The sequence below is a fragment of the Plectrocnemia conspersa genome, unplaced genomic scaffold, assembly GCF_051122295.1.
Source record: "Plectrocnemia conspersa isolate PC_06_02 unplaced genomic scaffold, ASM5112229v1 ptg000005l, whole genome shotgun sequence".
Lineage (NCBI taxonomy): Eukaryota > Metazoa > Arthropoda > Insecta > Trichoptera > Polycentropodidae > Plectrocnemia > Plectrocnemia conspersa.
Window position 1 is genome coordinate 33,904,844 of NW_028277169.1, and position 26,949 is coordinate 33,931,792.

The 26,949-nt window shown below is 32.8% G+C and overlaps 2 protein-coding genes across 3 annotated transcripts in view; one reads left to right on the forward strand and one right to left on the reverse strand.

Moving 5' to 3' along the window:
• Positions 1-20,833, forward strand: part of sdk (sidekick cell adhesion molecule) — a 180,868-nt gene extending 160,035 nt beyond the window's left edge. Inside the window, exons 3-24 of the mRNA XM_088186614.1 lie at positions 2,738-2,914; positions 3,411-3,627; positions 3,690-4,393; positions 5,889-6,008; positions 6,115-6,282; positions 6,515-6,641; positions 7,707-8,002; positions 8,070-8,255; positions 9,272-9,684; positions 12,070-12,292; positions 12,369-12,775; positions 12,841-13,095; positions 13,210-13,438; positions 13,512-13,847; positions 13,914-14,507; positions 14,575-14,771; positions 14,839-15,078; positions 15,137-15,482; positions 15,545-15,823; positions 16,997-17,317; positions 17,393-17,727; positions 18,980-20,833. Coding sequence (XP_088042740.1) covers positions 2,738-2,914; positions 3,411-3,627; positions 3,690-4,393; positions 5,889-6,008; positions 6,115-6,282; positions 6,515-6,641; positions 7,707-8,002; positions 8,070-8,255; positions 9,272-9,684; positions 12,070-12,292; positions 12,369-12,775; positions 12,841-13,095; positions 13,210-13,438; positions 13,512-13,847; positions 13,914-14,507; positions 14,575-14,771; positions 14,839-15,078; positions 15,137-15,482; positions 15,545-15,823; positions 16,997-17,317; positions 17,393-17,727; positions 18,980-19,222 — 6,413 coding nt within the window. The 3' untranslated portion in view covers positions 19,223-20,833. The remainder of the gene's footprint in view (positions 1-2,737; positions 2,915-3,410; positions 3,628-3,689; positions 4,394-5,888; positions 6,009-6,114; positions 6,283-6,514; positions 6,642-7,706; positions 8,003-8,069; positions 8,256-9,271; positions 9,685-12,069; positions 12,293-12,368; positions 12,776-12,840; positions 13,096-13,209; positions 13,439-13,511; positions 13,848-13,913; positions 14,508-14,574; positions 14,772-14,838; positions 15,079-15,136; positions 15,483-15,544; positions 15,824-16,996; positions 17,318-17,392; positions 17,728-18,979) is intronic.
• A 111-nt stretch (positions 20,834-20,944) lies between these two features.
• Positions 20,945-24,722, reverse strand: AIMP2 (aaRS-interacting multifunctional protein 2). Of its 2 annotated transcripts, none has more exons than XM_088186616.1 (4): positions 24,565-24,722; positions 24,324-24,467; positions 21,425-21,641; positions 20,945-21,354 (listed from the first exon to the last, which is right to left on the reverse strand). In XM_088186616.1, exons 1-4 carry the CDS (start codon positions 24,691-24,693, stop codon positions 20,984-20,986), a joined length of 861 nt encoding a protein of 286 aa, XP_088042742.1. In that variant the 5' UTR covers positions 24,694-24,722; the 3' UTR covers positions 20,945-20,983. The 2 variants fall into 2 exon arrangements, with proteins under 2 accessions (XP_088042742.1, XP_088042741.1); XM_088186615.1 differs by having other exon boundaries at positions 24,547-24,722.
• Positions 24,723-26,949: the final 2,227 nt, after the last annotated feature.

A 26,949-nucleotide genomic window follows, 5' to 3' on the forward strand; every position in this document is an offset into this window, starting at 1 on the left:
TGTTTAAAATAATATTTACAACTAAAAATATATTATTCACTTTAACAAATTTGAACAAAACTGTTTTGCCTCAAAGGAAAGATTTATGAATGTCACACTTAAAGTAGTCACAAAACTATAAACGAAACAAAGAACATACATATTTATATCCAACAAACATAAAAGGATAGCTATTCAACACCACAACAAGTATTCAATTTACACTGTAAATCGAATCGTATTATCTTAATCGATTCTACAGCAAAAAATCAATGTGGAAGTTCCAGAAGAATATGACATCAACTGTTTTTGAATAAATGTAAATTATTGTACTGTAATAAATTTAGATTGTTATATATACATAAATTTTGTTTATATAACATCCCCTGAAAATAAACCCTAGTGCGTGTTTTAGATCAAAAATTAAAATAAAACGGGTCTTATTTTTGGGGAAATACAATACGATCGGTATATCTTCGTAACAGTGATTTTTTGCTCTTATTCAATTCGTGCGGCACCCATTTATCAAGCTTTTTTATCCCCTTAGTTGTTTCAGATGGACCACTATAAATTGTCTTTACAATTGTTCGTGGTTCTGACTCAACTATCTCCTTTAGTTTGTCGTTATTAAATTAAGAAAAACGCCCATAGCATGAAAAATAATAAAAACTGCAATTATTTCCTAGATCGATTTTTATGTACTAAATTGTGAAACACTGACATAGATAGATCAACCATACAAATATAAAAATAAACACTTCCGTTCAAATCACCCTAATAAAAATCACACCATACGCACTCCCTAAAAACATTTGAAACCGGAAATAGTTCCAGCTTTAAAAATGCACCTTTTATCTAGAAAATTTGTCGATTTGAATCTCTGGTGTATGTATCTAGGACACATTTTTTACCTTCGACCGCAACCCTTCGCACCATTTTATGGGTGCCACTTCCGTTCGCCCCCGTCAAGGAAGCGAAGACCTCGCCGGAAGCCCCTCAAGTGGTGTTCTGTTCCAAGGCGTGTGAACGCTGCATTACGTAGCACGTGCTATAGCCTGCCTATGTCTAGCCGGTGCATCCTCCTTTTTTACACCCCCCTCGCAGCTAATAGTGCTCGCCGCATTTGGTAATTCCTGCAGTAGCTGCAGTACCGGCTTGGAATACTAAAGCACACATGCATGTGTGCGATACTATTCTTCGTAAATTACCCCTAAGTCTAACCTCAAACCTTCCGTTGCTGTAGCTAAATGGATGAAAGCTTCTTCCTACTATACACTTTATAACAATTTTCATTGCTTAGTACATAAATTAGCATATATCTAATGAGCTTTTGGTTTCGTATAAATTTTCAAAATCGAAATCTATTTTACTTTTCTGTTGGTTTGATGTTAAACATTATATGAAATTTTAAAAATAGTACTTAAGCGTATTCTGGCTTTAGAAAAAAATGCCGAAGTAGCGCCACTACACCTCTGCTTCACGGTAGATATATATATTTCTACTAGTGAAAATATAATTTCACTAACAAATGCTAGTGAAATTATATGCTGCTCTAAACTGCAATTTGATGCGTGCTTATCTAAAAAAAACATTTTATGCCGATTAAAATATTAAAAAGGTATTCAATCCGAGCTATAGAAGTCAACTAATTATCAGAATAGTGTCTATTTGTTTATACTTTTTATTTTTATGTATTAATACATGAACAATACAATTTTACCGATGTGCTTTAAAATGAAAATTTCATTTTACATAATAGTTAAAGGGCGACACATCACCTGCTAAGGCCAAAATGTTGAAGCACAAAAGTAACCAAACCATCTTGACTTTATGAAATCTCTAAAACTAACTATAGGTAAAAACTAAATACATATATATTTTCATTAGGTCAAGTTAAGTTTTGTTAATTCGTTAGGGTTTAGGTTACAGCAAGTGGAAGTTTCGCAACTGTCAAATTGAGTTTTAGCGACAATAGGGCGACACATTACCTGTTAAGGCCAAAATGCTTCGAACGTTTGTGCGACAATACAATAAATTTGACCATAACTGTAATAAAATTCTGAACCGAAAAATACAAGCCAATATAAAAAATGCAATATAAAATGCAATATAAAAAAATAGTAATTATAATTACGCACTTTTATGTGATATATATAATTACGTACAATTATTGTAATATAAGTGCTGATGAATCGGACGTTGCAATTATTTTGTACAGAGTAGATAAATCAAATAAATTTATATATATCATCGATTATTGCACATTTATGTGCATGCATATGTACTTAACTTACTTTAAATTTTCAATTTCAAACCTAATCTCAAATCCTTGCCGTTATTATCCAATAACTTCAATCTAATTCCTCATTCACTTTTACAGCCGCGATATTATACTTGAAGTCAATTTTATTCAAATCCGCTCAAGTCTCCACCTTGGCCGGATTTTATGAACCCATTGAATATCATACGACGTTTTCTATATACATATACACATTCAGTACATTCAATCCTTTGAATCTCTATGTATAGCTGGAAAGCCATAAATATCCATAGAGTAGGAGATCGCGTTGGGTCACGTTTCTGGTAAAAAGTAATTAACCACTTTATAATCCAAGTGCATTATCATTAAAAATGAACAAGTTGTGTTAGTTAACGGCGAAAGTCCATTATCAACCTCTCTAGGTTAAGCACTGGAGGTACAATAGTTTTGTTTCATAGAGACTCATAAATAATGACACATTTTTTTATCATTTTACAGGTATACCACAACCGTTATACAGGTGGTTGAGAGACGGGGAGCCCTTGGGTGATTTTTCAACTGAGTTGTTCTACAAAATACATAATACTCAACGGTCTGACGCTGGAGCTTATCAATGCATTGCCAAAAATGATGTTGGAGCTGTTTTTAGTGAGAAAAATCACGTCACAGTTGCATGTGAGTACATTTTTTTTATTTAAATTAATCGGTTCCTATAGAAAGTTGATTTGCCTGCGGACTGGAACTGAAGTGTTGCTCTTGCCTATGAGGTCTACATTAGCAAATTACAGTATATTGTAAATTTAGTGATACTTGACTGATCAAAGATGCTGTTAGTGCACCAAAAGAGACAAATAATAATTTTCTTCGAGATGTGGTATTATAGAAGAATTCTTCAAATACATTGGAAACTTAAAATTCCTTGTTTATGACTCTTATTTCAGCTTGGAAATGATACGAACGCCCCTGAGCTGTAGGCTATCGCCTGCAGCTTGAAATTCGCCACCGGGGTACGTTGAGGAATCCGCTCCCATGCTAATTTACAACTGTGTGTTGTGATGTTGCTGTATTGCCAAATTTTAATAAACTTGTACTACACTATACATAAATAAATTACTTTGGGGTGTAAATAGTTTCTTTTAATGTTAATTAATTCATATTTTTATTTTATTAGATATGGGAATGTTCGGTGACACTTTAGAAAAGACTGTATTTGCCGAATATGGCCAAGCTGCTATATTAGACCTTCCACCTATAGAGTCTAATCCACCACCATCGGTAACATGGCATGATGAACACGGAGCTTTACGATACGATAGAAAATATGCCATCACGTCCAATCAGCAACTCGTCATCTTATCTTGTTCGAATGAAGACGAAAAGGCTTACAGGTATTTATAATTTATATTTATAACCTAGTTACAAAAGTATACAATTATCGTTTAATTTAAAGGGTACGTGCTATCAACACTCAATTAGGCAAAGAAGAAAATTCTCCGTACATAACTTTAAAAGTAACCGGCGAGGGATTCAATGAAGTTCCTCCTGAAATCATCGTCAAACCACAAAATATGATGATAGTCAAAGGACAGGAGATCACGGAGTTGCAATGTATAGCCAATGCGAGACCGTTGCACGAGCTAGAAACTTTGTGGTTCAAAGACGGAATATCGGTTGAAGCAGCCGGTATAGCCTACGATTTTAACGATCCTTGGAATAGGACTTTGAGACTTATATCTGCTAATCTGACGCACACCGGTCAATACTCATGCGAAGTGAGCTTGAAAACTGGTGGATTTCCAACTGTGACAGCATCGGCTACAATCATGGTCCAAGAAAAACCCATGTTTTTGAGCAATTTAAAGTCTGAAACGCTGGGAGAGTACGGCGTTGTTATTAAGTTGGATTGTGATGTCCAAGGAGTACCTTCTCCGATCATCACTTGGTATAAAGATGCTAAAAAAATTGGGAGCACCGGTCAGCTGATTGATAATAATCAGATAGAAGAGTTTGACGATGGCGATGGAAGATATTCCGTTGAAGAAGACCGATCTCTAGTCATCAAAGGATTGAAGATGAACGACGTTGGAATATTCCAATGCATAGCTGCCAACGAAGCCGGAGAAGCTTCTAGCTATACGTGGCTCAAAGTTAAAAGTACGTATCCGTTATAAATATTTCCAATTAAAGGTTTTCTTGATTGTAACCTAATCTAAGTTGTAATATACGTTTGTAACATTTCAATAACCGATACAGTGCGTAAAAGGATGACGAGAGGTATCAGGCCGAAAATCATCAGAATGAGATCGTCTGACAAACTATTTAAAACTTTCCGTTTTGACACTGGCAGTAAGAGAATCATTATGATTAGAGATTTTTTTATTAATTTATAAGTAGAGCTACTCTTTCTTGTCAGCTGAAGCACCATCGTTATATATTATTATAGATTGGACACGTTTCCGTCATTTTCACATATATTTTTTTTTCAGTTTGCAGTGTGGTGTTTTTTTTTTATATTTTATTATGTGTGCAAAATTTATTTATATTTAAGTAATATTTATTTTGCTTTTTCTATTTCAACTTTAAAGCAAAATTATTTAAGAAGCAATCTATGTATTAAATATCACCATATAATCAGATTTTTGCCATAAAGATAGCATAATTTATTTATATTGAAAATTCTGCTTTCAGACATATTTTATATAATATATTTTTAGAGATGTCATTTGATAGTTAAATTTATTGATTATCAAACATATCTTTGAAAATTTTCTGTAATTCAGTGCTTGCGTTTTAAGCAGGGTCTTGAAGAATAACTATACTTTTTTTATTTGAACAAAAAAATCTAAATTAAAAAAATAAAATCAGTGGGAAAATTTAAAAATAAATCGAGTTATTTTACCTTTGTGGAAAAAATTTGAAAAATATGTACATTGCGATTTAACCTAATCTAATAAATTTTATTAAAAAAAGTTACATTAGGTTAATAATTTCATTATACAATATGAATTACAAATTTATGGTTTTACATCGCACCTACATATGTTTTATCTAATGAGGAACTTTTAAGCAAAAATGTCCAAAATAGCTATGAATAAATAAGTATTTACTTAATAATATGGTTGTAGATTTTACCCGTATTTTATGAAAATATTTTCAATTTACGAATTTAAATACTATTTTTTTAATTTCATAAATTATTTTTAGTATAGTTCCAATAATTTTATAATTAATAATATCACATATATATGGATGAATATTGTGATAATTAATAATATAACATAAATATACATAAACATAACAAATAGATGTATTTAAAATATATTGCTGCTAAATGAAAAATAAATTTCAAAGCCAAACCAGAAATTAATGTACATAATATACATTATATTAAATAAAATTAATCAAAATTACTGATAATTTTTTGCCAAAAGTTTAATAAGAATAATCAATTTTTTCAAGTCGAAGTCTTTAATCATAATAAATTTACTATTATACTTACGTTGGACATTTTAGCTTTTATAACCCTCTTATTACGTACATTAGTAAAGCACGAACATAGTGCATGATTTCACAACTAATATAATATTTGCGTGCTTATTTAATTAGTTTATTGTCGATTAACAAACGTGTGGCTTTGTCCCTTAATTAGCGTCCATTCCCGTGATGGAAGTAGCACCATCCAACCTGACAGTGTTGGATGGAAAAGATGCGACAATCCCGTGCCGAGCAGCCGGAGCACCAATTCCCAATATCACATGGTATTTTAATGGTAAATCACATTTTTTATATACACAGCTACATATATTTAGTATCTAATAACCTAATCTAAAAAACATATTCATATATAAATATTTGTTTTATTAATTATGTTATAGACACTGTGATATTGACAGCGCCACGCGAAACCAGCGGTAGAGTGCAAATCTTGGATGAAGGTGATTTGTTAATCGCTGGTACTTCAGTGGCAGACACCGGTAAATATAAATGCTTAAGGGCCAACGAAGCTGGACAAGTGCAAGGAGAAGCTTACTTAGTAGTAATGGGTAAGAGATTCCACGTTAATAATATTTGTTTACAAATTTTAAAAAAAATCTGACCTTTGACACTTGACAGTTATTTATTATGTAAAATCGCGCGCTGAATCCAATTCAGTCAAAAATTAAAATAGTAGAACATAAAAAATTACTCAAATGTCGTGGGTCAAATTTGCTCTAAACTAGTGTAAATAAGATATACTTTATAAGATTTGCTATTAATACTTTATTTAAATTATAGTACGGACTCAAATAATAGCTCCGCCAGTAGATACTAAAGTACTACTTGGACATACTGCTACAATGCAATGCAAAGTATCGAGCGATCCTAGTGTACCATACAATATTGATTGGTATCATCATAAGCAGTGAGTATTACTATTGTTAGCCATTTCAGCGAAATTGTATCGGAGTACATTTTCACCAGTGAAAATATAATTTATTATATGATTTTAACTTTTTCATATGTAGCAATATATACATTTACACGCCTATCGTTATTTATTTTCACGCGATTTATAAATGTTACAGTGAATGTGTATTTTTCAGTTAAGCTATATTTTCACTAGTGAAGTCCAATACATTTTCACCAGTAGATACATATTTCTGATAGCGAAAATATATTTTAACTGATAGCCACTAGTGAATTTTTTGCTGTTTTAAAATGTCTATGAAATTTAATTTGACAGTTGCGAAACGTCCAATTGCTGTTCAAACCCAAACCCAACCTAATGAAGTTCTAAAATTAATTATAGTTTTAGAGTCCAAAATATAAACTAAACCAACTCATATCTCAAGGGAAAATAAGCGAAAGAAGTACAGACAGACATCTGCATTTCAATATTACACTATGTTTTAAAAATATGATAGCTATCCGTACCGATATTACTACAGACTTCTGATATGAGAGCATCTGTCAAAGTATATTAAAATCGAATTTTGGTCAATAGGAGGGCGCAAAAACAATTATCACTTCTCAGAAGACAAAAATTCACGTCAAAAGCAATAAAATCGTGTCGGCGCCATCGCAGTGGGAATGCTCGTTACTGATTCTCACTTATTGTATGCCATTTAATTGATCGCGAAATAAGCATTTATTTCTCAAGTCAATTCTTGTCATTTCGTCATGGCGACTCTCTTTTGAATTCAGTTAAAGTAGATCTGAAAATATAATCATTCTTGCCATTAAATGTGCCAGTCAGAATTGTCTCAATCATACATGTGTTCCATGCTTTCACAACCAATCATGTTCTTACATAGCATAATAGGGCTACCAGCTTTTAGGAACAGTTTTAATGTGATAATCTACTTTGATTAAAGAAATTTAAGAAATCAACCGAAAAACTAGTAACTTCTCTTGAATCGTGAATTGTCACACATACAGACAAACATAGTTTAGGTTAAAATTAATTAATGTATTATAATGATTACAGAATTATGATTCTTGGCACACGAGTTTCGGTCGGCAGTGACGGAAGTTTAGAAGTGAGTGCCGTTCGAGCAAGTGACGCCGGAGAATACACTTGTTCTGTGACATCTCCTGGCGGAAACCACACACGTCATGCCACTCTGTCTGTAATCGAACTACCTTTTGCTCCTACAAACATAAGAGCCATCAAATTGGAGTCGCCTTTACAACGGGCAGTGAATGTAACATGGACACCAGGATTCGATGGAAACTCTCCGATCAAAAAGTTCATCATACAAAAGCGAGAAGTTCCAGAATTAGGTAAATTAAAATTTATTTTTATTAAACTTATGATTGATCATTTTAATTAATGCTATTTCTACTTTAGGTCCAATTCCTGATCCTTTATTGAATTGGGTCACTGAATTAAGCAACGTCTCGGCTACTGAACGATGGGTCTTATTGACTGGATTGAAAGCAGCATCAGCTTATCAATTTAGGGTTTCCGCTATTAACGCTGTAGGAGAAGGATCACCATCCGATCCTACTGGTGTCGTTATTCTTCCACAAGAAGGTATGTTTTTTTATATATATATTGAAATACAAAAAAAGATGTAATATACTAAATAGCAATTTAAAATGAATCAATTTGAGAACATGTCATTTTCATATACATGAAAACTTTTCTTCATACATTTCTGATAAAGAAGTACTACCATTCAAATGCCAGCATAATGATATACTATTTCAAAGGTTACCAAAGTTTCATAATTATAAATACTTTTATTAGATTGTTAATCAAAGCCCAATGTGTCAATGTGATTAATGTCTTTAGCAGCACGGACTGGCGTTTTTGTTAATAATGTAATTTTAATTTCGAGCATTTATATTATTATTTTTTTTTTAATATTGAAGCAGTTTTTAAAATCTTTTAATTTATAATCTTAAAAACTTTGGGAACCACCATAATATATCATTAACTTGGGGCATTTCTAACATTTCTTTTGGAAACTATGACTAAATCATAAGATATAAATGTGTCGCTTTAATTATTTTATATATATATATAAAATCAAAAATAGTCATTGCTGATGTATTGTTACACAGCCAGCGATCTGATATGCTGTCAAGGTATTACTTGTTTGTGACTTTTCATGTCATACACTTTGTTTCCTGTCACGTTTCACTCATGACTATTATTTTTTTAAACATACGATTTTTATGATTTAAGACCGTTTTTATGTCTGTGCATCCATCATGATTTATAATTTGCCATGTTTTGTCTTACGCCTGATACTCACCAAAGCTCTGAACTAGTTCAGAACTTTGATATGTATCGACTTTACTCAGATGACTAAGAATATTTTTTAACAAATATGAGTTCCTATGCAATTTTTATTTTGTTAAATTTGTGCATTCGTTGAATTGTTGTTATAATATTATTGCAAATTTTATTTATGTGCAATATATGCGCATGTGTCGATGTCCCTTTATATATTATACAATAGAAATACTGCATGGTAGTGAATTGTACCGTTTTAACTTAATCTCACTTTTATAATTGCAACTAATTAAATATTGTAACACCAGCTCCGTCCGGACCGCCGCTTGGATTTGTCGGTTCGGCTCGCTCTTCTTCCGAAATCATCACTCAATGGCAACCGCCTTTGGAAGAGCACCGGAACGGTCATATCTTGGGATATGTGATTCGATACAGACTCTACGGTTACAATCACAGTCCTTGGACACATCAGAATATCACAAATGCAGCTCAAAGGAACTACTTAATCCAAGATTTGATAACTTGGAAGGATTATATTGTGCAAATAGCCGCATATAACGATAAAGGGGTTGGCGTTTTTACTGACGGTGCCAAGATTAAGACTAAGGAAGGCGTACCTGAAGCTCCACCTGTTGGCGTGAGAACTAACGCCCTTAATTCGACAGCTATCACCGTGTGGTGGACACCACCTGATCCTCAAAAAATTAACGGAATCAATCAGGTATGTAGATTTTCATAAATCATGTCAATTTTCATTCCCATAGTTTTATCTCCATTTTTAAACTATTTATTTCGGGATATAAGAATGACTATACTGGTGGCCCTCGACTTTCGCACATAATTGGTTCCTGAAAATGTGTGCGAATGTTGAATGTTCGAAAGTCGAGGGAAGTAAAAAACATTTTAAATTGTGTGTATTTTAAAATATTTATTTATCAAGTAAATATAAGATGTTTAAGAGGCGTTTAAGAGACACGTTTAAGTGGGGTTTACGGGTGTTTCCTTTGAAAAGTTATCAAGAGTTAACTGTTTTCCACTATTCTTTTTCTTTTCTTCATATAGTATTTTATAACATGCTATGTTTTTATTGATCGCCCTACGCACTTGAGATATGCGTTCTCCATTGGAATCACAATCTTCCATAATATTTAAAAATTTGTCAAGATGCGTGAAGGCTTCATTTATATTTTTCATTGTTAAAGAGTTTTCCAAAATAAACCTGTCTCATCTACATTAAATATTTGGCTAGAGGAATATTCTCCATCTTCAATAATTTTGGATAATTAGGAAATAAATTCTTTTGCAGCATCTTTATCCACATCAGCCGATTCTCCAGTAAATTTAATATTATGAAAAGAATACCTCATTTTAAAATTGTAAAACCAACCGTTACTTGCTTGAAAAACCGTGTTAAAATCTTTTTTTAATCTATCCTTCCAATCTTTGTGCAAACTAAGAGCTTTTGCTTGAATAATTGAAATACTCAGAGGGACATCTTTTTGATGTTGGTCATCGATCCACGATGCCAAAGATTTTCCATTTCATCCATGTTTTTTTTTCCGTGTTTTTCTGCAAACATATCTTTAAAGATTGTGGAAATATATCTTTATTTTCCACAATTTTGAACGTATTCCTTAATTGTATTTTTATTTTGCAAAATTTAACATATCGTAGACCTGTTTGTATCATACGAACGTCACCACTATTAGAACGTCTAATAATTTCCATCTTTGTCTTGAATCGTGGGAAGTTTATGAGTTCTTGATTTATTTTTGTTCATATCAACACAAGTTTTTCCGTTTCTCACCCATTTTTAAAATTTTTTTAAAAAAAAATTGTTTTTTTGTTTAAAAATGTGTGAAATAGTGAATTGTGCGAAAGTCGAACGTTCGAAAGTCGAGGGCCGCCTGTATCATCAACATAGATCAGTAGGGACTCTTTAAAAAAAGTACAAGAAAATAACCTTATTCAACTTCAGTGGTTCTCGAGAATCTCGTATCGAGGCTCGAAGGACCAAAAAAACACTTGTTTTTTTTACTTTATTTATTTTACTTCTACGTAACATTATACGTAAGCTCACCACTGCGTCCATATAGTGCAGAAGCCAGTAGTATAAGTACGACCAAGAGTTTTCCGCTCGGCTTGGGTCAAACATCTCTTGGCCATAACGACATTTGTAACTGGCACAATCTAAATAAATCAGAATACTATTATTTTTTTAAAGCAAAGTTGTATATCAGGTTGTTCCATAAGTCTTTAAGGTACGGGTTAAATGAGTTATAAATGAAAACGCTTAATACTTTCACTAAATTATATATTCTCCATATTTTTCTACAGTTATTCTCCACATGTTAATCAAATTTTTTATATCTGATATAAAAAATAATGTATTTTTTGAAGCAATAAATTCTTCAATGTCATTTTTTATATCCATTTTTGTAAACTATTTTTTTCCACCTAAAAGCAATTGCAGGAATCTAAATAGATGACAGTCGCTTGGAGCAATGTCTAAATAAGGGTGAGAAAGGAGCTCTCAAAAAAATTCATCGATTTTTTTCTATCGTCTTCTTGAATACATGAGGACGAGCACTGTTTTGTTGTAAAATTATCCACCTTTAATTCATAAGAGAATATCTTTTTACGGTTTGAGTCGCTTTTAAACGAACTAACTGAGCACTCTATGTGTCTGTCGTATTTGTCTGCCTATAATCCAATAACTCATAATGAATTATGCCCTTCATATCCCACCAAATGCATAACATTATCTTATTAGGGTACAATCCTGTTCTCTTGGTTGGAATTAGGATCAAATTTTACTTAATGAACTACTATGAATCTTAATGAAATCTAAATATTAAAAAACGATATGACCGGCTAACTTTTATGTTTGTGTGAGTCGGTGGTAAAACTAATATTTCTGAACAAAGTTTTTGGAGTGCTAATCGGAAATCTCTGTTCTTTTTCTCACTACCTGCTCTGAATGCAGCTGTAAATTTAGCAGTTTTAAACTATATTTTTGAATAGCTATAAGATATTTTCTATGATCTGAAGTAGCTAATATTATATTATATACGTGTTTACATATATATATATGAAATTATTTCAGGGTTATAAATTGCAAGCTTGGAGGTGGGATAGCGATGAAGAGAAAAACATCGAGAAAAAAGTCATAAGCGTTCCTCCCAGCCTCATCGATCCATTAGCCGAACAAAATGCTGTCATCACTGGACTTGAAAAATTCACCGAATACAATATAACAGTGGTTTGCTTCACCGATCCAGGCGATGGAGATAGGAGTGATTATATCAGTGTCATTACTAGTCAAGATGGTAATAAAATTGGTCCACTTTTGCTTATATTATATATTACTATAAAAAATTGTATTACTCTTATATATAATTGCAGTGCCTGATGAAGTATCTAATTTACAATTTGACGATATATCAGACAGAGCCGTCAAGGTTGTATGGTCATCTCCAAAGCAGAGCAACGGAATACTCACCGGTTATAGATTGAAATATTTAGTCAAAGATCATATGAATACCTTGAAAGAAGAGCTATTTCCGCCGAACATATCTTCAGTAATGATTGAAAATCTTGAAGCGACAACTTTTTATACTTTTGAAATCAGCGCTTTGACTGAAGTCGGAGACGGACCTACTAAAGAAGCTACGATTCAATCAGGAATCAAACCCGTACTTCCTAGTGCTCCGTTCAATCTTGCTCTATCCAATATAGAAGCATTTTCTGTAGTATTGCAATTTACACCTGGTTTTGATGGAAATTCTTCAATATCAAAATGGACTGTTCAGGTAATTTTCATTTAATTTTATAATATAGTTTTATTTGAAATGTATATTAATTAATTAATGAACAGGCTCAAACTGCGAGGAACACAAGCTGGATGACAATATACGACATATCAGCGCCTGATGCTCAATCTATTATTGTGAAGACTCTCGTGCCGTTTACGACTTATAGGTTGAGACTTATTGCGAATAATGTAGTTGGATCATCGCCTCCAAGTGCGCCTTGCAAAGAATTCCAAACAATTCAAGCACCTCCTTTGAATCCTCCGAATAACGTGACTGTAAGAGCCGTCAGTGCTAATGATTTACGAGTCCGATGGATTGTAAGTAACTTAACTCTCTTACTAAACTAAAATATTTTTGGCAAATAACCAGACGACCGCTTGACACTGTTTCATTTCATATTTATATTATATTTATCATACAACACTTTTTAGCCATTACAACAAATCGAATGGTTTGGAAACCCCCGCGGTTACAATATCACATATAAGCGAGTAAATTCAAAGGATATTGAAAGCATTCTTATTGAAGATCACACTTCAAATTCTCACGTATTAGATGGATTGCAAGCTTGGACTCAATATGAAATTAGAGTTATGGCTTGTAATGAAGTCGGATCTTCGCGTGGAAGTCCTCCAGCTATCGAAAGAACTAGAGAAGCAGGTAAAATTTATTCCCTAATTTGTACAAATATTATTTCCAACTTAAAACAAATTTTAATATATATTTATTTTAGTTCCGTCAATGGGTCCTGTGAACGTAACGGCAAATGCTACGTCATCAACCACAATTGTAGTAGTATGGGGCTCAGTACCTTCTCATCATCAAAACGGCATGGTGGAAGGATATAAAGTATGCTATGCGCCATTCTCATCCCCGACGATTCCAGGAACACTATCAGTGAGGAATTCGCAATCGGTTTGCAAGCCGATACCATCGAATCAAACTCACACTACAACTCTAACAGAATTGAGGAAATATGTAACATATCAGATACAAGTTTTGGCTTACACCAGATTAGGAGATGGATCTTTGAGCAAACCACCAGTGACTGTACAAACATTCGAAGATGGTACATATTTAATTACATAATATTATTCTCATGCATATTTTTATTTAATGATATTATAATCTACAGTTCCTGGAGTTCCATCGAACGTTTCATTCCCTGACGTATCATTCACAACCGCCAGAATTATTTGGGACGTTCCGGAAGATCCCAATGGAGAGATATTGGCCTATAGAGTCACGTATCATTTGAACAGCACCAAAGATCGCATATTTTCCAGAGAGTTCTTACCGTCCGATAGGACTTTTAGAGCGACAGGTTTGACATCTGAACGTTATTATCTGTTCACCGTAACAGCTCAAACTCGCTTCGGATGGGGACAAATAGCTAGAGCTTTAGTTCTAACGACTAATAACAGAAATGCGCCTCAGCCGCCGTCTCAACCTCAAGTCTCACAAGGACAGTTACAATCGCATCATATAACATTCTCGTGGACGCCCGGTAGAGACGGATACGGTCCGTTGAGATATTACACGATACAATTGAGAGAGAATGAAGGAAGTTGGCAAACTATTCCTGAGAGAGTCGATCCGTTTGTAACATCGTACACGGCCAGCGATTTAAAACCTTTCACGACTTACGAATTCAGAATTCAAGCAACAAATGATATAGGACCGAGTAGATATAGTACGGCTTCTACTAAAGTCAGGACATTGCCAGCAGGTTAGTAACTATAATATTATTTTTTAAATTTATTCAATTGTACTATATGTTATGTTATATATTCTAGCTCCAAGTCAAAGTGTACAAGGTTTAAAAGTCATTCCGATAACTAGAAGCAGTGTTGAAGTATACTGGAATCCAATTGAGGAGAAGCATTGGAGCGGAGACGTACAGACTGGAGGCTATAGAGTGGTATATCAACCCGTATCGGATTTTCCAACTGTTTTACAAAATCCACTGAAAGAAAATGTCATGGGAATAAAAGTAAGTTAGCACACTTAAATTGCTTTGGACTGAAATATTGTATTAATAACTTATTATTTAATTCCAGTCTAATAAAATCGTGCTATCTGACTTGGCATTTGATACAAATTATGAAATCACCGTTGGAGCATTTAATTCGCAAGGAGAAGGTCCTTTAGGACAAGTTGCTGCAGTTTGGGTCGGGGAAGCCGTACCAACGGCTCCTCCAAGAAATGTCACAGCAATTCCACATTCGCCCACAGAAGTAGAACTCACGTGGAAGCCTTTATTATCGAGCGCACAAAACGGAGATCTACTCGGATACAAAGTATGCTTTTAAAAATATATTTATTAATTAACCGATATTAATTAATCAAATTTTACAGGTATTTTACCTAGTAACGGATTCTCCGCAATATTACGAGTCTGATAAAAAAATCGAAGAAGAAATTGAGATAGTTCCTGCAACGTCAGTTAGCCACAATCTAGTGTTTTTAGACAAGTATACTGAATATAGAATTCAGATCTTGGCTTTCAATCCTGCCGGAGATGGACCACGCTCACCGCCAATTTCAGTTAGGACGCATCAAGGCATTCCTGGGCCACCAGAAGTACTCAATTTCACTGATATCACAATGACCAGTATGAGAGTTAACTGGCTTCCTCCGAAAAAGCAAAATGGAGTAATAGTCGGATATATTGTAACGTATGAAACAACTCAGCAGAATGAAAGTGAGTAGTATTAATTATTATAAATTAATAAAGATTTTATGTAACACACCTTTACTTTTCAGAATTCAGCAAACAAGTCAAGCAAAAAGTAACAGAAACGAGCTTAGTAGTGGGCGGTTTGGAAGAAGAAGTCGGATATACTTTCAGCGTCAGAGCTATGACAATCGATTTGGGCCCGCCGGTGTGGGGAAACATCAGTACAGGACCTCAACAAGGCTCTCCGATTGCTCCGAAGCAACTTGTGTTGACAAGAACTCCTACGGGAGTCGATCTACACTGGCAAAATTCACCGAGCGGAAAAGGACCTCTTTTAGGCTATTACATTGAAACGAGGAAGAAAGGTACTTTAAACAATATATTTTTAATGAATCTAATTGCAAATAAATTTAATTTATCGTCATTTATATCAATGATGAAAGTTACAATAAGGCAATTTAAGAAGTGAAAATGCCTTCAAGGTTATTCCACTTTCCAAATGTCTTAAAGCTACAAAATCATTGATTTAAATATTAGTAAATAAAAAACGCTTTAAGCTTTGTGTTTTTTTTGTTTTATCCAAATAGCCAAGGAATCGTGGCAATATTGTAAGTTACTTGAATTTTGATCAGATAATGTTCTCATAGCATTTTTCAGAATGCACAAGTGTCATGCAAGCAATTCATTTCATGCCGTGTTTACTGAATTTTTTATCTTATTTTTGGTATCCTCGCACAAATCTAGATTTTAGTTTCTTACTTCTCATAGTATAATTTACAAAAAAAATGAGTTTTCACTACTTCAAGAATGTTATCTCTTTTTCTTACATCATTTATTGCGATGCAATTATCCACAAAGTACCCCAAAATAAGAAGATATATGCCCTATAGTATGTTTTTAATGCAGATTAGAATTTTAATTTTTTTTAATATCCGATATTTTGTTTCAAAATAGAATCGAAACTCCCCACTGAGCTATTTACAATATATATTTTAAAATGTCATGTTGTTATAATTTAAACTACAGCATTTTTTTCAATTTTCGACTGAAGATAGTTAGGTGGGGGTCTCCTGGTGATAATCGATGATACAGCATTCATTTTTTTATAGTCGCATCTTGAGTCACTCTGTAATTTATATATTTCTTAATAAATCTACCTAACATAAAATTTCTCTCTGAGGAAAAATTTATCTCATTATGTCACTCTTTATATAGTATTTAATTTAATTTAAAATGAAAATTACTCACTCCAAGAATGAGTATTTACAGACATTTTTTTTAATAAACCAGGGAAATTACAGAACAAAAAAGTTAGAAAGCTTATTTGATCCAAAACAAACAATACAACTTAATTTAAATGAAAGGCAAAATATCTTCATATTTTGAAATACATCTAACTATAGATATACTATACTACTAATATTTATAGTACATTTCATAACATAACTTTATGAAAAAATAATGAATGAAATCATTGCATCTTCATATCTTCATTTATAATATTTTAATGACTAATTTATACAATTTTATCATCCTAGATGACTTTAGATGGGAAACCGTCACGAGAACGAGCAACGGACCATTGGAAGACTTTACTATCTCATACCAAAGTCTATTACCCTCAACTGGATACTCATTCAGAGTTATTTCGTACAATGTATACGGAATAAGTTATCCGGCGTATTCGGACGACGTCATAATGACACCGTCAAAGTTATACCTAGAATACGGTTATTTACAACATCGACCGTTTTACAGACAAACTTGGTTTATGGTCGCATTAGCCGCAGCTTCCATCATAATAATTATAATGGTCATAGCTGTTTTATGTGTTAAAAGTAAAAGCTATAAGTATAAACGTAAGTTTTATTACTTTAAATTTGTAACTTTCATATGAGTATATTATGTATTCAAGTGTATTTCATGTGTTTTAGAAGAAGCGCAAAAGACGCTCGAAGAGTCAATGGCGATGGATGCCGAAGAACGAGGAGAGTTGGCTTTGGATCTTTATAGAACTAGGCATAATGGGAATTTGGGTAGCACTGGGACTTTGAGAAGAGGACAAGGAAGTCTCGGTGGAACACTAACGAGCAATAGAGCTAAAAATGCGCCGAATCACGTCGCACCTCTCGGTAAATCTCCCCCGAGACCTTCACCGGCATCGGTCGCCTATCATAGCGACGAAGAGAGCCTCAAAGATTATGATGAAAATCCGGACGATAGTTCGGTCACGGAGAAGCCTTCTGAGATGAGTTCATCTGATTCGCAGGTATGATTAACATTTTATCTCTTAACCCTTTGGTTGCCTGACCTTTTGGGATCACTATTTAAATTTCCATGTATTGCATAAGAAAATATTATTTACTCCTAAAGCAAATACCCTGCAACCCATTAAAAATGTATCTGCTTTCTTCAATGATAACGTCGGATCTGGCAATTTTCGTCAAAATAGTAAAAGCCGATATATAAATTTCGGCAACTAAAGGGTTAATAAAAAATAATCGTTATTAAAATAAATAATAAAATCGATCATCTAAAATAACATCGGATAAAATATATTTTTGATTAAATTAAATTTAAAAAAAATTATATTGTCTATGTATTTTTAATTTATACATCTGAAGTAAGTCTAAGAATAATAAACGACTTAATATGCGCGAGTTTAATAAATGTTGTTTTTTATCTTTGAAGCTAAACAAAAGACTATGGATTCTAAAGGTAGGAATGATTACTACACAATTAATTTGTTTATGTGATGTTATAAACTTATATTAAACTAATTTTATAATAATGCATGACAAAAATCATTTACGCGCTTCGAATCGTTGTTGAAGTATTTGTATATGCAAAACGCTTTTAATCGTGACCGTGTCTTCGGTATTGTAAAATTAATTTTTTTAGAAATTAGTTATATTTATTTATAAAGGTATTATAAAAATAAAATAAAGAAATTATTTCTTTAAAATATCCATTACTTTTTAAAAATAAAATTAATAATAAATTTAACGCTGTAAAAAATTAAAAAAATCTATCTACATTTTATTTGCAGAAGGTAAAAACAATTTATTTTAATGATAAATCCAAGACATGAAAGAAAAATACTTTGTATAGCTACGAGGATTGATGTTTTATTCTTCTTCTCTGCCATATTCCTTGCGCTATAACGAAGTCCTTCTCTTCTGTCACACCAGAATTTCCTCTTCCTCTGCACTTGATGTTTCAGAAGAACTGTTTCAAATAATCATCGTCTACTTTCTGGCAATGTGTAAAAAACTGACATTTCTGGCTCAATCCTTCTTAAAGTATTGTGGCCATGTTTTTCTGTTCCTTAATTGGTATATTAAATTAAAAATTAATTTACCTCCAACCTTGACACTGCTTTTCCATTCCACAATGGCTCTTCACTATTAAATAGCATCGGCGATAGGATACATATTTGTCGTACGCCCTTTTTTATTTATATTGTACATGTTTTTTTAAATGTTTATCGCTTATATTTATATGAATATTTTATGTTTCAGGGTTCGGAGAGCGAAAACGAGAGCGTTCGTTCAGATCCTCACTCTTTCGTCAATCATTACGCAAACGTAAACGATTCTTTACGTCAGTCGTGGAAGAAACAGAAGCCAGTTAGAAACTATTCTAGTTATACAGATTCGGAACCGGAAGGAAGTGCCGTGGTGAGCCTCAACGGAGGTCAAATCATTATGAACAATATGGCACGGTCTCGGGCCCCTCTGCCAGGATTCTCGTCGTTCGTTTGACAAGAGGTGTCCGGTAGTGACATTATAATAACTGATACGATACATATTTAAAAAAAACTGTACGTAATTAATCAAAGGTGATAATACTTTTTAGAAAAAAATGCCATTTTAATGTTGTATTTATAATTGTTAGAAAAATGTGTATATAATAAGATACACAATTGATTATGTACGAACTTATTTAGAAATCGAAAGATTCATAAGACTACTAATTATGATCTTAATAAGATCACACTTTTAGACTTGTGCGTTAAGTATTTTTTTTAACGTGTTTATAGCACAAATTTTAGTATTATAAATTTATTTAAAAATGACTGAAGTCATCTTTGTACATATGTAAAAAATCTGTGATTTAAATAGAAGTAAAGGTCAGTCATAGAGTTATGACAAAATGACGTTTACAATGTAAATAATAATTTTTGGCGTCAATTGTAATTTTTTACTTTCATCACTATTTATTTTGTGTAAATAATTACACGTTATATGACGGAGGTTAAAATCAAAGACGCCACTGTCCACAACTAGTTTTTTGCATATTGGCGTCTTTGCCTTTAACCCCCTTATATAAAATTATAGCCTTTTTAAAATTATTAATCAGGTCTCCACAACTTTTGACTAAAATTTAAATTATAATATTGAAGCTGTGTTACGAAATTTTTTTATATTTTTTTTTATATTGATATATTTTTTATTTACATATAAAAAACTTTTTAAAGTTATGCAGGCCTTTTATTAATGATTATAAATATGGCTTTGTCTTTAGCATATTTTCAATACCAAAATATTTTAAATTGCATTTTTAATTAGTTTTAATATGTTTTACCTCTGAAATTTTCTTCGATTAATTCGAAGTTAATTTGACAGTTAAAACGTTATTTTAAGCGTTTATAAGAAAATTTAAAAAACTGCCAGATGTGTGGATTTTAATAATATGTAATGTATATTTGTACATAAAGAAAACTTTAAAACTGTTAATGAAAACTTAAGGTTTTTTGTATTAAACGAGCACAGCACTAGTTTTCAAAGATTTTAAAGAAAAACGATTTTTAGGACACTCGATTAGGGAATTTAAAAATTAATAAAACTTCGAAAGGGTCGTTTTTATAACATTAGTCAATTTACTGTTACGAAGCTGCGACGTAAACTATACTTGCTCTATTACTATTTGTGTTTACACGTATGTATATTTTTATAATCTATAACTTTCCAAGACTGACCATATCAGTTATTTATATTTTCCGCTTACATTCCACGTCGAGCTTTTCTCATATCCATTACGTCGCACGATTAGTTTAATTTTCTCTTTGACGTAATATCGGAAGACGTCGAACTTTCAAAGTTAAACTATGATCTCGATTTTACGACTGGAGTCGTATTTTTTTTTATATATATACACATATATAAATATATATATATATTATATAGATACTTCCGAACTGACTATTGACATAATATCGTATGACTATTAAAAGTACTGATTAGATATAATTTTTTCTATTACGAAAAAAGAAAAAGAAATGCCTTTGTAGTTACGAAACTATGAGAAATTTTGAGTACTGTTATCGAGAATGTGTATTTTTCATCACAATACAATGATCTGTGATTCGTAAAGTGTGTTTTATTTATTTACTTTAAACGTATCCCGCTCATCCTATCTATCATCATCGGAGCAAAGAATTATATCAAAAAAGTCAAGAGTATATTGTATTTAAAAAACTATTGTTTTTATAAGCGTATTCGTTTATTTACAAATAAAACATTTCAACAAATGGATATCTTTTCGCAGTTTTGGAACCACCCTTTTAAGTTTCCCACTTCCGATTGGCAATTGAGCTGCTTGATAGTATTCCATGCGGCAAAATCGGCAATCGATATCTCGGAAGATTCTCCCAACCAGCTTCCTTTTCCTAGCTTAGAACTTAGAGATTGAAGAATCATTCGACGGTCTTCGTTAGATTTTTGAGATTGCAAGCTATGACAGCAGTCTAATAAAGAATCTATCGAGTTCGCTGAATCGGTATCTTTGTAAGACAACTTGCAAGGTATCGCCGCAACCAAGTATCGCAAAACATTGATATCTCCAGCAATGACGATAGGAATGGAAGATAAAACCAGTTCAGTACAAACGGCAACTAAAATCAAAACGATTATTATTATTATTATTAATTAAAAGTAAGTAAATAAAATGTTAGCTATTCTCACCGTTTTTCCATATTAGCGTAGCCACAAAATCAGGAGATGCAGGATTATCTTTGGTTATTGCGTTTGAGAATTGGGTCACGGCTTGCGGAAGAGATGTAACAGACGAATGGGTGTGACATGTTATCTTCATATTGAGTAACTTCTTCAATTTCAATAAATAAAATGGTATAAATTCTGGACAAGTGTTGATCACTACATCTTTAGGAAGAGAATTATTCTGTAAAAGAAATAAAATAAATTTAAGTAACAATATTTTGAAATATATCCCTAGAAAACAGTATGATTGTAATTAACAATTTTTATTTTCAATTATGTTAGCAACCTTGATCCCTAAGATAAGGAACAAAATTGTGGTTTAAATTTTACATTACTTGCTATATTGTAAATGTGATAATTATATTTTTTACATCTGTTAAATTGCGCGTTTCAGAAAATTTGTTTTTTAAAAAACATTTTTTCTTTCTGAATCTATTAATAAAATTTTTAAATATCCATGAATCAATTTTTTAAAAACAATAAATGTGATATAGAACTGAAAATTCATGGTCATAATTTTTATATAAATAGAACAAACATGTAATTAATTCATTGTCAAGAGCAAAACGAAACACATAATTTTTATTTATTTTTAATCTTCCGTTGTAACCTGCGTTAATAGTAATGCGTTACAACGGGGTAAATCTGCATAGGAAGAAACGAGGAATAGGTGATATCTACTTTATTAATTATAAATTTGTATGTGTATTACAATTTATAATCAATAGCTGTCACATTGCAGCTGAGGCAAACACAGCCAAGGCGCGGATGACGGACTAGCCGTCATCAATCTTTGAACCTTATATCGCAGTTGTTTCATATATGTTAGGGTTGAAAATTGGTTAAACGGAATATTAAAATCTTTAATTAACGACATCTCTTGGTGTATGCTTAAAACATTTGTAGATATATTAAAATTAAATATTTTTCAAAAAATTATCGGTGTTTCCAATTCTTGCCACCGCGGCGCTGCCAACGATTTATCATAGAACTGTATATGTGTGCGAATAAAACATATGTATGGCAGAATGTTTTTTAAAATGTTCGACACATATTCATTACATTTTATGAAGTAACAGGTTAAGTATATATATAAAAAACTCATTTCTTAATTCATTAAAAACAACATTTGTTCCACCCAGTAATATCATTATTATAATAATATGAAAAACAAATTATTAAAACATGTAAAGATACCGCAAATCATTGTGTTCTAAATAATTACCAAGAGACAATTGCTACAAAGGGCCATGAGTAATCAAACAATTGTTTTGCACCAATGCATTAAAGGAGTAAACATAAAACAATTTAAGAAGCCACCGTTCCTCTTTTAATGTGATTAACCTTTGCGAGACCAAGCGGTTGTAACCCACAATGCTTGTTATTTCAACCCTTTGTTAAATATTAACACTACCTACCGGTCATATCAATTGGCGCCCTGAGCGTTAAATACTGGAGATGCCAATTTTGTATATGGTTTACATGTCAAATTAAAAATTTATGTTTAGTGTTTTATTTGAATTTTTAACGACATGATTAAATATATGTATGAATTTAAATTTTATTTTGATAAAAAAAATATATTTATACATATATTATTCAATACAAAGGTTTATTTAAAAAATATTAATTTACATATATTTTCTTCAATTTGAATAACATGTCTAGAAAAAATCGAACCGTATCAAAAAATACATAAATTTAAATATGAAGGGAATATTTGCGCAAGTCTAATAGTAAAACTGCCGGTAGGTCAAATGTTAATAATGCCTATCTCCCAACGAATGAAACACGAAAAATAAAATGAAAACATGTAAAAATAATAATGGTATCGAAGTTTTGAGATTATAAATAACTTTGTATTTTTTACGTTTCGGTGTTAATCCTTGATAATTAATTGAAATTTGTAACTTTATTAAAATATAAAATGTTATTAAAAAAATTGTATTATTTTATATAATAATTTAAAGAACACTCGCTGACTAATGCACAAGACCGTGCCAGTTTGCTACTGCTGTTTCATCTGAGAGTATAGTTGCAGAAAGCTATTTATAGATAAATTCGATAGTGATAAAATGCATTTTAAACATGCTCAAAAATAATTTCACTAGTATATCAACTTTTAGTTCATTAATACTCAATTTGAATTTGGGATTACATTGTACCCTAAACCGGTTCTCAGCCTCGTTTGATCTCTTTAATATTTTTCAAAAATCTTTGACTATTAAGGGGTGCTGACCTATTTTTAAAAAGTAGCCCAAGTTTGCTGATAATTACATTTTTTGTAACTGTATTATTCATAACTAATAAACAGATAATAATATTTGCAAATATATGAATAAAAAGGTTAAAACTAAAAAAAAAATGTTTACAAATAAAAAGTGACTTTCAACGTAGATATTGCATTTATTTTTATTTTATTTGTCTCTACCACTATCGCTGTCATAAGATTTATCATGATCATTATTATGTTTACATTGTAAGCTATCGCCCTACATAAAAACATCTTCGGAAGTCATAGACATCGTAACGTTTTTATGGCTAAAAAATATAGAATAAACAAATACTTTTGTGTGCAAGTTCCTTTTTTAATACTCTATAAAAACTGTGATGTAACATTTACTAATGTTTTATCGATTTTGAGAAGGCTTTTGATAAAGTCAAACATGAGATGAACTGGCACGGTTCAAAATACGAAGGAATGCGACTCCTCTGCAGAAACACAAAAAACCAGCGAAACAACTGTTACCGGTTTTAGGCATTCAAACAGACATTCAAGCAGAATGCACAATTTATTGCACATTTAAAAATGAATAGGTTAAGTTTTATTATTATTTGATATTAATCGAAAGTGTGAAATTACCGATTTGAAACTCTTCTTGACCGCCGGCGCCGAACCGAGCAAGATCGTCCTCTTGGTGTTCTCCATCTGCGCCTGGAGGCTCTCCAGCTTCTCCAGCAGCCTCTTCTGTCTCTCCTCGAGCGCGGCCATGTCTCCGTTGGGCTTCTAAAAAACGGACGTTAAACAATTAGAGAAGTGCTCTCTGAGATTGCAGACCCCGGAGAGCGGAGCCGCGCGACTACACCTTCGCTAATCGCTGCACCTGCTCTTCCAGCGCGGCGGCGACGGGGTCTAGGTCCAAGGCGGGGGAACTGTTGGGGGGCAGCTCGTACATGACCCGCGGGATCTGAGGGGGCTCGCGCCAGAGCCTCGCCGGCGGCAACTCGTACATGGCCGATTGAGGTTATGTCAGCGGCTGTCAAACTTTTTTCAGTCGCTGCGCCCTCGCACGTCACTTTTCTTCCTCCTCTTCTTCTTCACATAACCAATGACGTACCGCCATTTTAAAAATGCTATAGAATCGACAAATGCACCAGATTTTTCAAATATCAAACGAGAACACTAAAAATAAAAATAAAATCACTGAATGAGGTAATATTACTAATAATATAGCCCAACTTGTTCAATGTACGATTACGCATTATCGTATAAAAATTTGATCTTTTTAATTATCCTGTTTTGGTGCATTTTGTCGACTTTTGGATTTATTACAATAATAATAATTATATTATTTTCGGGTTTCGCTGGAAAGCTGGTAACACTTTATTCAGTTAATTGGTACAATTTACATATTTTTAGAACGAAATAATGTCGAATTGAAAATATTTCTGTAGACTGAACGCTGATGGTGAAGTGATGCCCTCGGGATGATACACCGAGGTCTCTCGTGTTTCAGTTTCTGACCCCCTTGTGTGCTTGTCTCTGACCCTCTCGTTTCGAACCGCAAGATCATCTGCAGGTGTGACAAAATGTCAGACCATTTATATTCTTGATTCGAGACGTCTCCGGCGAATCACAAAAATGCAGAAATCGGTTGGCCAATTGTATCACTTATATCAAACAATTCGTCAAACGAAACATGACCATGCCTTTAGTAAGTGAAATTTCCGAAGGTCGTTAATGCAAAGTGGTTTATCACAATGGTGGTTTTTACGCCTTTTGCATCACTTATGTACAATAGGGCAGTTTTTCTGCTCATCACGAGCGTTTAACGAAAATGCTAATGTTTAGTTACGCAATTGTTTGATTTGATATATCTTCATGTTAGTTTGACCTTTTGTCCAAACGAGTTGTAATTTTATTTTCTTATGTTCAAAGGTGTCGTTTAAACAACATTGATGTTAACTGCGCAACTCGACGGACCACGGACCCTCGGTACTGCTTAACAATTTAAAATAAAAAATACAGGAAATATTTTTATCGTTGTATTCTCTTGCTACATTACCCTAGTCCGAGTTTAAATATGTATTATACAGTGGTGTAGTTTTTAAAAAATAACTACCAGAACGCTACTCTCTTCGAGGGTGATCAATTAGATTTTGATAAGTCTGGTTATTTTTTATGATGGGTTGTGATATTGTGTGTGCTATTTAAAATATATGTATGTATTAGGAATACTCGGATGAAATGTCCTTTTAATTAATGAAACATCAGGTAATATTTTGACTAGTTTATTGCAATAATTTTTCAATAATATAATTTCCATAGTTTTTTACAATTTTCTTCCATCTCTCAGGGAATTCAAAAATTGTTTCAGTTTTGAGTTAAAAAAAGTCCTCTATTGCTGAATTGACTTTCTCGTTTGATTCAATTTTTTTATTCCTCAAAAAATGTTTCATATACATGAACGAGTATAAATGAGCTATGTCTGGTGAATACTGAGGGAAACCAAAATTGTTAATTTTTTCTCAAGTTAATTTACGGTATGAGGGCAGACAAGTGGCTTTGTTTTGGTCCGAGAAGTTATACGGAACTTAAATTCCTTCTCTCCAAACTTTTCCTGATTTATGAAGGTATCTTTGGGTGTTTGACCAGGAAATTTTGACTCTCCTGGACAATTCATCGATGGATATCGTTTGACTTGCATCAGCTTCGAACATCAACCAGGACTTCCTTACGTCCAATACGTCACCATAAGAACAGAAAATGTTTAAGTAGCAATTTTTGAGTTTGATAGACATCAAACTCAAAACATCAATACAGGATGAGCAAGGAATTTTAATGTTTAGGTGTAAAACGAAAAACTTTATTGGAGTATGGAATGATGTTGTTGAGATAAACCGGTTTTAATTCATTTAGTTTGATTCATTGTTTCTCCCAGTTGCCAAAATTGCCGTGTTATCGACAAATGTCGTTGTAGTGTTTTAGGAGGGATCATTTATGTTCATTTCGAGTCGATCTACTGAAACAGTTTGAGAGGTCCCGGGTCGCCGGAGCGACAGCGCCGTCGGCGGCCGAACTCGGAACCGAAGGGGGCGCGAAGTCCCCGATCGATTTGAAAGATGGTCAATATTATTGTTATTATTTTTCAGCGCTCCGTCGAAGAGACGCCGATAGGATTTTGAAAACGGCGCTTCGTTCGCGCTCGCGAAGTTCCAAAAGGGGAGCCGCCGCGCGCCGTTTCGCACGGTAGGCGCCCGAACGAAAC